The 12173-nt window shown below is 50.8% G+C and overlaps 1 protein-coding gene across 2 annotated transcripts in view; it reads right to left on the reverse strand.

Annotated features, from left to right (window-relative positions):
* The window catches only part of Mindy4 (MINDY lysine 48 deubiquitinase 4), a 110142-nt gene that overhangs the window by 29744 nt on the left and 68225 nt on the right, over window positions 1–12173 (reverse strand). For both annotated transcript variants that reach the window (XM_057786166.1, XM_057786157.1), the window contains exons 10-13: window positions 8613–8714; window positions 7224–7287; window positions 6301–6366; window positions 1479–1546 (exon numbers count right to left, since the gene is read on the reverse strand). In XM_057786166.1, coding sequence (XP_057642149.1) covers window positions 1479–1546; window positions 6301–6366; window positions 7224–7287; window positions 8613–8714 — 300 coding nt within the window. The remainder of the gene's footprint in view (window positions 1–1478; window positions 1547–6300; window positions 6367–7223; window positions 7288–8612; window positions 8715–12173) is intronic.

A 12173-nucleotide genomic window follows, 5' to 3' on the forward strand; every position in this document is an offset into this window, starting at 1 on the left:
CAAAGCCCAGCCCACAGCAGGTCCCTATTCAGCTCCTTGGGAAGGGAGAGAAGCCTGACCTTGACTATCCTGACTATTCTGCCTTAGGAACCTCAAGACACTTGCCTAGGGGCTCAAGAAAACTGCCCAGAGGCCCTGTAGTCAGCTGGACTACACCTCTGTGTCCATGTTACATATGTGCGGATCCCTGTGCATGCTTGTCTATGAGTCAGTGTCTGTGTCTGTGTGTCCATCGATGTGTGCATGTGTGCGTGTATGTGTGTGCTCAAGACATGCACGTGTGTACATGCACATGTTGCTAGGACTGTAACTGCTACCCCCATCCTGAAGGATGTCCACAAGTAACAAGGCCCGGATGGGGGCTGCCCTGATTGGATGGATCAGTGAGAGGAAGTAATAGTTCTCTGCTCTGCACAATGGGAATATTGCTTGGACAGACAGCCCTGAATCTCTTCTGGAGGAACAGGCTATAGGCAGGTGCTTGCACATGGCCAGGGTGCCCCCTCACTTCAGGCTGCCCCAATGAGTGCAGAAGCTGGACCAGAAGCTCCTGTACAGATGGGGAAGTTGCAATGAGAACTCCCAGGCTTGGTCCCCAAGAGCATAGGTCCCCTCAGTGAAGCTGAAAGCTCCCCCATGCAACCCTCCCACCATCCAGGGATTAACAGGCCAAGCTGGGGAGAAGGCAGAAAGGCTTACGGTCTCCGTGCACGTGAGCCCGGACCAAGAATGCATCATATCATTATGGCAGGATTAGAAATAAAATGCCATTAGAAAGTGCTGTGCACACTCTGGTTTAATAAGGTCAGCAGCAGCAAGCAGCAGGAGGGCCAGTGCACGAGGCTGCAAAGCCCCATGCCTCCTCCCACCCACAGCAGAGGCCCAGGGAGACAGCACTAGGCCACCGGCCAAGCTGACACCAACAGAGGAACAAATGCTCTTTCTGCCAGGGCAACCCAGGCTCAACCCTTTCCCCAGACTTGCTAAGAGCTATTTCCCAAATTCCCCTCACCAGGTACTTCTAGCCATACTCCCTCCCCCAGAGCTCCACACCCTAGACCTGCCTCTGCTTGAAAGGCATGGAAGATCAATCGATGGTACCTCACAGAAAATTCATGTGCTATTAATCTGCTGGGTTCCCTAATGGCAATGCTCAGGTCTCTGTCTCCATTATCTACCCTGTGTCAGGGGATCTCACTGAGTACTCAGGCTTGCCAGTACTGTATGGAAGCTCTCTGAGGGAGTGAGTTCCCCCCCCCCCACTGTCCCTGGCACAGAGGGAGGGAGGGAGGGTCCCCCTGCTGCCGCTGCTGTCCCTGGCACATATGAGAAGGCTACAGAGAAGGTAAGATGCATGTACAGATTGTAACTGCTCTTCTCCACTGCAGCCAGAGAATCCAAGTTCTGCCCCCTTGCCATCCAGGGAAGAAGACAGACAGACAGCCTCTGGCCTGGCCTGGGATGAAGGGGGTACTCACAGCTCCAGCGATCTGGACAGGATGGCAGACAAGGTGAGCAGGATGCAACCATAGGGTCCCACTTCGAACTGAGGGAAGAGGAAAGAAGACCCGTCAAATGCACATTGCCACCTCAAGCCTGCCAGGGCCATGGCTTCATCTGGGCTTCATGGCTTCCAGCCTAGTCACAGAGTTGGTGGGTAGCCATAAAGAATATATCCCATTTACACAAACTTTCTTAGCCAGGCCTTCTAAAGGACAGAGGAGCACAGAACTGAACCCCCAAGCCTGGGCGACATTAACACCACCATGGAGCGCGTATGCGACCTCAGAAGCACCAAAGCCCAGGACCTAGCAGCAGTGACAGCATGTTCCATTCTGGGACCACTGTCACCTCTGACCCTGACAAAAGGGAGCTGTTATTGCCCTCTGCCAGAGAATGAGGCCGCCCAGGTCCCCAACACAATGGAGGCCTAAGGGGGCTCTGCTTGACACAGTTCCTTACACAGAAGAACTGAGCTATGCCGTCAGCAAATAGACAGCGGATGCAGAACAGGGCTGGAATCCCCTGGAAACCAGGAAGTCCCCACCTTTGTTACAAAGTTACTATTTAAAGGGGTTTTTAAATACACAGATTTGATTATCTTATTATCTTGAGTTTATTTGTCTGATACTAAAAATGTTGCTGATGCTGCATCTGGTCTATTTTGCATCTCAGGTTCCTCCCCCTGGACTCTGCCATTCTGAGCCAACCACATGGCTGTGGGGGTGTTTCTGAACTTCCCGGTCCCTATGCACTTTTCTCCACTGTAAACTATACGTAAAGTAGAGGTCTTTGCTTACAGCAAGTTGTAAAGCACTTAGAGCAGGGCCTGCCTGGCACCTATGGTGGCTCTGGTACAGTATGGTTTAGAGCCAGGCCTGCCTGGCACCCAGAGTGGCCGTGGTACACTATGGTTTAGAGCCGGGCCTGCCTGGCACCCAGAGTGGCTGTGGTACACTATGGTTTAGAGCCAGGCCTGCCTGGCACCCAGAGTGGCTGTGGTACACTATGATACACTTCCAGCTCTACTCTACCCACCTGCCCACCTGCCCAGGGACCAGAGCTGTGCTGGTTACTTTCGTTCATTGTTATTATTGTTTTGGTTTTTGGTCACTTGACACAAGCTAGAATCATCTGGAAAGAAAATGCCCGATTGGAAAAATGCCTCCACCAGGTTGCCTGTATGTAGCAAGTCTGCAGGGTATTTTATTGACTGATGATTATTAATAACATATTTTATTTCTGTTTCTTAGAAGCCTGTTCTTTTCTAATGAGGGACGGAAAGGAAGCAGATCCAGATGAGAAGCAAAGGGGACGAACAAGGAGGATTAGAGGGAGGGGAACCTATAGTCAGGACGCTATGTGAGAAAAAAAGGTTTTCAATAAGAGGGATAAAAGTAAAAATTAAAAATGTTTAAAAATAAAATAAAAAATCAGGATGAGCAAACCATGGGGAGCAAGCCAGTAAGGAGCAACCCTCCTTGACCTCTGCTTCAATTCCTGCTCCAGGTTCCTGTCTTCAGTTCCTGCCCTGACGTCCCTCAGGGACAGAGTATGACCTGAGCACTGTAAACTGAAATAACCCTTTTCCTCCACAGATGGTACTAGTCATGGAATTTTATCAAAGCAATAGATACCTAACTAAGACAATGTTCAACTGAGATGGAGAATCAAAAGCTCCCAGCCCCAAAGCAGTATGAAACTTGACTCCTCCCACTATGGGCATGATGGGCTGTGTTTGCAGATGCAGTTATAATAGTACTCCTTGTGTGTCAACAATAATTTTTGTACTTAAAGCTAAAAGGAGAAATGGCTATTTAAATAAAAATGATGTCACTGAGAACATTTTTGTCTTCCCCTTGGCCACCAAGAAACTCAGAATCAAATATGGTATTTCAGTTCGGAAACTATGACAGCTCAAGTTTCTAATAAAATTATCTTTCCTTCAAGGTACAGTCTTTGTTTTCGCCCTTGAGATCAAATAGCCAGTTAGCTGATGGTAAAAACGTAACGCTGAGTGGAGCTCCGGTACCAAGAGCACGTTTCCTCCCGGCAGAGTGATGCTCACCTGTGACCTCAGCACTGGCAGGGTGAGAGGATTGCAAGCTCAGGCCCACTGTGGGCTGGAAGGGACTGCGAGGCCATCCCGGGCTGTACAAACCTGTCTCAAAGATAGACAATGCAAAGGCTGGACTCTGCCAAGGGGCTTCCTAAGAAGCAGGTAGCCATGTGTCTACTCGGTGGCCGTGACTCAGAAAGAAAAAACAAAACAAAACTCGGGAAGTGTGGAGAATGTCTCATCCAGAGCAGGACTGCGAGCTCCTCTGAAAACACACAGGAAGGCCTCACCCGAAGGTGGCTGTGGAGGAGAGGTCCAGAGAAGGCTTCCTGGAGGTGTGGTGTCTAACGGAAATGCAAGAGGCAGTGAGAAGAGGACCACTGCTTCGGGAAAGGCAAGAGAGTGCAATGCCCCAGAGGCCGGCCAGAGGGGACAGAGAGCCCTGGAAACACCCATTTTATAAACACGTGCCACTCTCTTTGGTAACAAACAACGTGAATAAATATCGCTCAACCTCATCTAGATTCTGTGACCTCAAACCAGGCAATTGGTGCTGTGGCTCCTACAATGAAAAACAAAGATGACTAAGACCCTGCCTTGCAGATTTCCTGGGTTATCTACGGTGCACACTCTCAAAGACAACACCTGTGGATGCGACAGCTGCAGAGCAATGCTGTGGTCCCCACTCAGGTGACCCAGGCTCGGCAGGACCTGGCTGGTGAATCCTGTGTGCAGTTTTGATACAACCTTCCAGTGCCTTAGGGGAGTCACCAAGATAGCCTGTCTCCCCTTCTGTGATGGCCTTACCCTTTGCCTAGGGAAAGCCTCTGCTTTAGGACCTATCTCCCCGTCCAAGCCTATGGGGTTTATCACCCTGCAGGGCTGCGGTATAGCTGTGACCATGCGAGCCACTGAAGCTGAACTCAGTACACAGTGAGAAGCTGTTACTGCACAGTGTGGCATGGTCCCATGAGGACACCTCGGAGAGAGCTTGCTTTGGGCCCCCAGAGGGTAGGAAACCCAACCCACTTTGGCCTTTTGGCCCTCCCAGAACACAACTGAATGGCACAATATTCCTGCTTGTTTTTAAAAATATTTATTAAAATTATCTCATCAAAGTCAAGCTGCCAAGACATGGGAGACCTCGGGGCATCAGGATGGTAAGAAAAGCAACCTGGGCCGGAAACCGTGGCTAAGGGTGGGAACAATGCCTAGTGCCACTTGGGGAGAAGGGACCATTCTCCCAGCATAGCCCTGGCCCTGGAGAGACATGAACCCACCAAGGTATTCCAACGGGCAGCTGGACAGAAGCCACCCACGCTGGCTCGGGGCCACCAGACACCTCTCAAGTGGTGAACAGCAATGAAAACAACATGGAGGCTGTTTATTTTGGGCAGTGGTGGCATGCTTTTCCAGGCCTGGCACGATGAGCCCTTCTTAAGCACAGCCCATGAAAAATGGATTTGGTGTACTGAGTGCTGAGGCAGCTCAACGACTTCCAGCAAAAATATAAATTAGGCTGTGGGGGAAGCACTGTTTCCAGAGGAATGGGGACCGGCTGCCCCGAGGAACTATGGGTAGCAGGGAGGCATGCCTAGAGTCTCAAGGTGGAACTGAGGGGGCCCTAACCTGACAGCAGGCCCCTCTCTCTGAACTTCTTTATGGTTTCTGTCATGCACAAGCTTCATGGAAACCCTAGGGCACAGTGCCCCTTGCCCACGCCTGTCTTTAGTTATTCTGAGAGTGGGACTCTGTTTCCTTCCTAGGGAAATCTGGTGCTGCCAGCGGTCAGGATGCCGCTGGGGCTGTGCCAAGACCCTCAGGATCTTCAGGGAAAAGCACTGAGAAAGGGCATCTAATGGTCCAACATTGTCCCTCCCTAGGCTTACCACTCAACCCCACCCCCAGCGCCTCCCACCCTTGAGCCTTTACTGACCCTCGTAAATCCAGAATCCAGAAAGGACTTCCGTCTTCGCACACCCATACCATGAAGCTAGAGCTCCTGAACAATTTGTGAGGCAGCCATGAATGCTATTCAGGCATGACAGACGAAGAAACTGAGGTACAGAGAGCTTCAGGATGGTACCCAAGTCTCAGAGCCACTCAAGGTCAAACACATGTTCCAAAGCCAGGCTGACTATCTCCATAAGCCAAGTCCTTTGCCCCTGGAATGTACGATGCTTCCTCCACACACTCCATAAGGCTTTATCCCACTGGGATTAGAAGACCCCTATGTTTCCTGTCCAACCAAGCCATAGGCCATGAACCAACAGTGAAGGGCAGGCCCTGCATGGTTCAGCCTGCCTCCCTAGGACACTGGTGAGGTCCTGTACTAAGCAGGGTCCCCTCCAGTTCCACAAAGGAAGCGTCTTTCTTGTCACCTCCCATCCTGTCCTAGAACCCTCTCTGCTGACTCAGAGTCCAGCCTTCCAGGGTAGCTGCTTTTTCAGCAGAGGGAAAGTCCTAAAAGCCAAGCCTCAGCTTCTAATCCCAGCTGCAGCCCAGTTGCGACAGCTCCCTGGGCCTGTGATCACTACCAGCCTGCAAGGCTGTCATGGAAATTGTGTCTCCTACCCACACCCATACTTCTGCAGCCTCCCTCAGCCCATTCTGCTCAGTTTCTTTGCCAGCTCCAGGGTGGAGGTGACCAGAGCACTAACTAGTCCACCTACCACCCTCTTTCATAAGGAAATTAGGAAGTTTAGCAATGCTCGTGCCACCAAGGAAACCACTGCTCATACCTGATGTATGCTCTGCTGGAGAAAAGTCACCAGGTCCTCAGTGCGGGTCAGACTATACAGTGTGAGCTGTGAAGAAACACACACACGGTGAGCTACACGTCCCCCTACTGTGTCGAATGCCTATAGCCCTGACTTTACTACTAAAAAATAAATAAGTGAATGGAGTCTTGTGAGTGGGTGAACTCCTGTAGATTCCCCCTTACACCTCTGTCATGATTCACAAGCATCCAGCTCCCAGTTTTCAGAGGGTGGGACAAAGAAGAAGAGGGGCAGGGAAGAATCACTTCTTCATGTCACCACACCAGGCCAAGTCAAAACCTAACACGCTGTTCTCAAGCAGGTCAGCAAAAAACACATATCCAGAAAACATCCAATCAAGCAAGGGTTCAAGAGTCACATGCGCAAGGCTAGGTCACAGGAAACAAATCGGCTAAAATAAAAATAGCCAGTGAAGGGTATCAAGTTTCGAGTATCTTCACTGGGTCTGCATTTTCAATAATACAAGATGCCTTTCCTGCTGCTTCCTTAGCCTTTCCCTGAGGTTGGGCCCACGGCTGCTGCTCCACGCCATCAATTCCCCTCCCACTTTCTACACTCTGATGCCTCTCCCCATCCGTGAGAATCCTAGAAAAGACACCAGAGATACAGGAGAGACAGAGGCCAGCGGAACAAGGGACACTGCACACTGGGCACTGAGAACACCAAGGGCACCTCTACGCCTGAGCACATGGAGGTGACAAGGAGACACTGAGCCAATCTCCAAAGCCACCCACCTATCCCCCACCCCCAAAGAGCAGGATTCTGGGGGCCTGGGCTGCAGGGATGGCCAGCCAGCCCCAGCTGGGGGAGGATTTACTTCTGTGAAAGGAGATAGTCCCCAAACAAAGCCAAAGGTGGCACGATAGTTTTCCAGAAAGCCATACTGTTTCTAAGACTCCATCTGCTTTGTATTTCCCTGCTGGACTGAAGTGTGGCGTTCCTGAAGGCCTAAAAAGGAAAAGAAGGTGCGTAAGTCCTCTACCAGAGGAAAGGGCACACCCTCCAGCCAGTAAGCCCACATGTGCCGTGAAATAAATGAGGACAGGAGTGGCAGCTTCAGGGAGAACAGAGCCAAGGGTTTCTCGTTTTTCCTGCTATGAGTCCAGGGCATGGAAAAAGAGAGTGGTGGGTGAGCTTGGAAGAACCACGTCTACGTCTGGCAGGAGGAGACCTGACTCTCCCTTACAGTTGGCAAGGCCGTCTGCAGAGGAAGGACTGCTGGCTTGCCACTGTCTTCATGCAGGGCAAGGATTCCAGCCATCCCCTTAGAAGCCGTCCCCCTCACCCCCACTGAGACAATTCCCAGCAACCACAATGGGTGCGTAGCCCAGTGCAGTCTTGATTAGTAGCATCTGGGGTGGGACCCACTTGCCACCAGCTTCTATGTGGCCTGGGACACACCATCTTTCTTCTCTGGACTTCTGTTTTATAAGCTCTTGACCGTCTGCCCTTAGAGCTGCCAAATAGGTTATACGCCTACATTATGTGAATAAATTGCCTGGCATAGAGTGGGTAGCAGAAGTTGACCACCCCAAGCACAACTCACATGATGCCCAGGTATTGCCCTAAGCACATCACATTTATTATCCCCCATTTATGTACATTAATAAAAGATTCATACTGATAACATTATTATATTTAGTACACATCATTTATTTATACTTATTTAGTTCTGACAACCATTAAGTTATCATTATCACCCCATTTTCTAAACAAGTCAACAGATGAGGAATGGGGAGCTGAGGCCAGTTCCCAAGATTACACATCCAGCAAGCCACAGCTTTCAGAGTCAGTTTCAAGAGCTCCCTTTCTTAAGCACTATGCTAAAAGAACCAAACTGGTTCCCCAAACTACCTCCTTTATCAAAGCTTAGTCACAGAACTGGAGCAAAGTGATGTTTCTACCCTGAGGGTCTGCAGGGCAGGATGGAGGTATCGTCAAGGTAACAGAATCCTGGATCTGAGTCGCAGCCTCTGCCACTCACCTCTCTAACTCATCCTCACTGGAATGAGGTCCAAGCGACACAGGGGGAAGTATGCTTTGGGGTCCTGGATAGTGGCACAGATTCAGCCTGTGGCCTCAGGATCAGGGAAACACTGAGGGGAACTGAGGGCCTGGGTCACAGGCTTTTTCCTGTACTTCCCAAGTCCTGGGTGGTGGGCAGGTAGGAGCACATCCTCCTTCGTGAGTCATACAGATTCTCTGTCCAAGACCGGGACATCCTCAGCTATCAGCTGGGCATTGAATGCGACTTGACCCCCAGAAGCACTTACAGCGCAACCACGGCTTGCTCTCTCCCTCCAGCGCGCCACAGGATGTCTGCAATGGCCAGGGCAAGGCAATGGGTCCTCTGGGCATCTGAGGGCCGCAGCTGGCTGAAGAGAAAGGGAGCATGTTTAGGTTCGTGAAGACACAGGGCAGAACAGGCATATCTGTGCCCTATCAGACATATTTAGGTGGCCCCTTTGCACATGCCTCCTCTTTCCTTGCAGTCCAGCGACCCTTAGCTAAGCTTCAGGGTCTGTACGATCTACAGATGAAGACCAGAGGAGGAGTTTTGAGGGACAGCCTTGAGGTTAGGGACAGGAATATTAACTACAGGAGCACAAAGGACCTCAGAGGTTTGGCGAGACCTGGACATGAACTGTAGGAGAACTTCTCGTTCTGGCAAGGCCAAGAATACGCTGGCTACTGCCACAATGGGCAGAAGTGAGGCACTATCCTGCCTTGGCCTTGGCAGTCCCAACAGCTAGGGGCGGAAGAGACTACAAGTGAGCAGGAGCCAGGGCCCTAACTAGCTGACTATGTAAATACAAGTTATGGGTGAGGAAGTCAGACTCAGGGATGGCTGTAGGGGTGCTACCATGCTGCCAACTGAAACAAGTGTGTGACTGGCAGCGGTGGCTGTGCTGTGATGGGGCTGCCACTCCTCGGACCACTCGAGAAGCTGTGAGATTCATGGAAAGCCGAGGACAAAGTAGGAAGGAGAAAGGCTGCTAGGCTGGACCTCCGGGACCTGGGGAAGGCGCAGGAGAGGAAGGTCACAGAGAGAGGCAGCGACATGCAGACACAGGGCAGTTTTAGGAAGTTCAGTCACCACATCTAAAGCCACTGAGCCATCCTGCAATAAAAATGGTGACTAAGAGGTTCCTGGGACACGGCAAGAGTAAGAGGGAGGAAGGCAGCAGCCAAATATAGCCATTTCTTTCCACTTGACATTTCCAGGGCTCCTCTGTGCTAAGCTCCTGGCTTTCCTCTCCGCTCTGCGGTACTCCCTACATTCTTGCAGAAGCTGACTTGAATCTCTTCTTAACCAACACGAGGAAGGCCTGCTGGGGGCAGGGCAAAGAAATGTACACAGAATTCTGGGTTTCCACTCACCAAAAAAAAAAAAAAAAAAAAATGCCTGACCTCCGCACTGAGATGTCTGAGCAAGAGAGTGCTGGAATCTACCCATCCTGCCAGGGCCAGAGGAGAGAAACCAGGAGACCAGGAAGCAGCTACCATGGTGGGACACAGAGCCATGCATCTACAGTCAAGCTGTTATTTAAACTGAAAATCTAATTACTTGAAAACAAAAGGTGACAAGACACAGTGGTGCCTCTGTTTCCGCATCTAGAAACCGGCGATGACAGTGAGCTCCCCTCAGCCTTGGGAGCCTTAAACAAGACAGTGCCTATGAGCCTGGTCCCTGATGCATGGGGAGTTTTCAGTCACTGGTTCCATCGCCACCAGTGTCACCACATGGGCCACATCCACAGACAGGGGGTTCACCTACCCCTGCTGACATGGCGCTCCTGCACTGGCAAGGCTGTGGGGGCAGCAAGATGAGCAATGGGGCTCAGGCTGGGAGAAAATAAGCCAGGGACCGCCTGATGCTCCTCAAACTCAGGAAGCCTGTCATATTTCTCACAGGAAATGGGGACCATATCATCGCCAAACCGGATGGCCTACGCTGTTAGGAGCACCAACCCGGGTCAGCACTTGCTAGGAAAATAACATTGAATAAACAGTTCTCTGGATTTCAGGAGAGGCCATGCCAGGGACAGAGCTGCCTGGATGGTAGAGACAGGCACACAACGGGCGAGAGGACTGGATGGTAATTCTTTGGATTCAGAAACTACAAACAGGCTTCACAGCTCCCCAAATGACAGCCATGGCTGTCTCGCTGCGTGCCTGCATCTCATGTCTCCCTTCTTTTTACCTGTGCTCCCCTCCTACTGCTTCTAGACCACCTGCAGCCTCACAGAACACCTTCACCAGCATGTTCAAGGTGGGACCTCTCCTCACAGTGACCCCACCTCCATCCAGATTAAAAACCCTTGCCTGGTAGAAGATGTGTAAAAGTCTGCCTGGACAGAAGCCCACTGGCCGGGACACCTATGGCTGGGAACCTAACCTACAGTCTTGGAGCCACGGACCCCCTCTGAGTACTGCACACAATCCTTCCTCGGAAACCTTTCAGTACAGCGACATTCTAGCCATAAATAAAGGACATTGAGACTATAATTCGTGACTCTAGAGAAGCTAAATAAGAAGGTGAACCCAAAGAAAAACATATAAGCATCCCCCTGAATATTAACCTTCATCAGGCGATGAAAGAAGACAGAGACAGAGACCAACATTGGAGCACTGGACTGAAGTCTCACGATCCAAAGGAGGAGCAGAAGGAGAGTGAGCACTAGCAAGGAACTCAGGACGGCGTGGGGTGCACCCACACACTGAGGCAATGGGGATGATCTATCGGGAACTCACCAAGGCCAGCTGGCCGGGGACTGAAAAAGCATGGGACAAAACCGGTCTCGCTGAACATAATGGACAATGAGGACTACTGAGAACTGAAGAACAATGGCAATGGGTTCTTGATCCTATTGCATGTAATGGCTTTGTGGGAGCCCAGGTAGTTTGGATGCTCACCTTAATAGACCTGGATGGAGGTGGGTGGTCCTTGGACCTCCCACAGGGCAGAGAAACCTGCTTACTCTTTGGGCTGAGGAGGAAGGAAGACTTGATTGGGGGAGGGGGAGGGAATGGGAGGTGGTGGCGGGGAAGAGGCAGAAATCTTTAATAATTAAATTAATTAATTAATTAATAAATAAATAAATAAATAAAAAGATTTTTTTTCATGTGGATTGGTGTTTTCTCTGCATTTATGTCTGTGTGAGAGTGTCAGATCCCCTGGAACTGGAGTTGGAAGCTGCCATGTGGGTATTGAGGATTGAACACGGGTCCTCTGTAAGAGCAGCCAGTCCACTTAACCACTGAGCCATCTCTCCAGCCCGTCATTCACGATTTTAAAAGTTAGTATAGGAGTCCTAGCAAGAGCCTGGCCCTGATGATAAGGACTCTCTATATGCATCATTTCATGAGACCGATACAAACAGCCCCAGGAGTTCTGCACTATATCATCCTCTTCAAGGGTGAAGAACCCAGTCTTGGGAGTGAAGTGATGTATCCAAGTCACAGGGAAGGGGAACAAGGGAGAGTTAACCATGGTTTTATGACCTGCCGTCTGTCTTGTAGCCCATCTGTCAAGCAACCTGTGACACAATCAAGGCAGCATTCCCCTGAGCCAGAATCTCCTGTTCCCACTGGCTCTGCCTGCTGCCTCTCTGAGCAGGCCTGTTTCTAGAGCCCTCACTCTCTGTGTCAGCTTCCCCAGCAGCTTCTCTCCCACCTCAGCCTGGCCTTCTCCATCTTTCTGAAGGTGTGGCTTCCTGAGACCTCGAGAGATCATTTTCTAAATAACACAGTAGATCATAGAAAGTGCAGTGGCCAGCAGTCAAAGAGGTCTGGGGTCAGTATCTGGTCCCCAGGCAGCAGGGAGTCTCACA

This window comes from Chionomys nivalis, chromosome 1 (assembly GCF_950005125.1).
Source record: "Chionomys nivalis chromosome 1, mChiNiv1.1, whole genome shotgun sequence".
NCBI lineage: Eukaryota > Metazoa > Chordata > Mammalia > Rodentia > Cricetidae > Chionomys > Chionomys nivalis.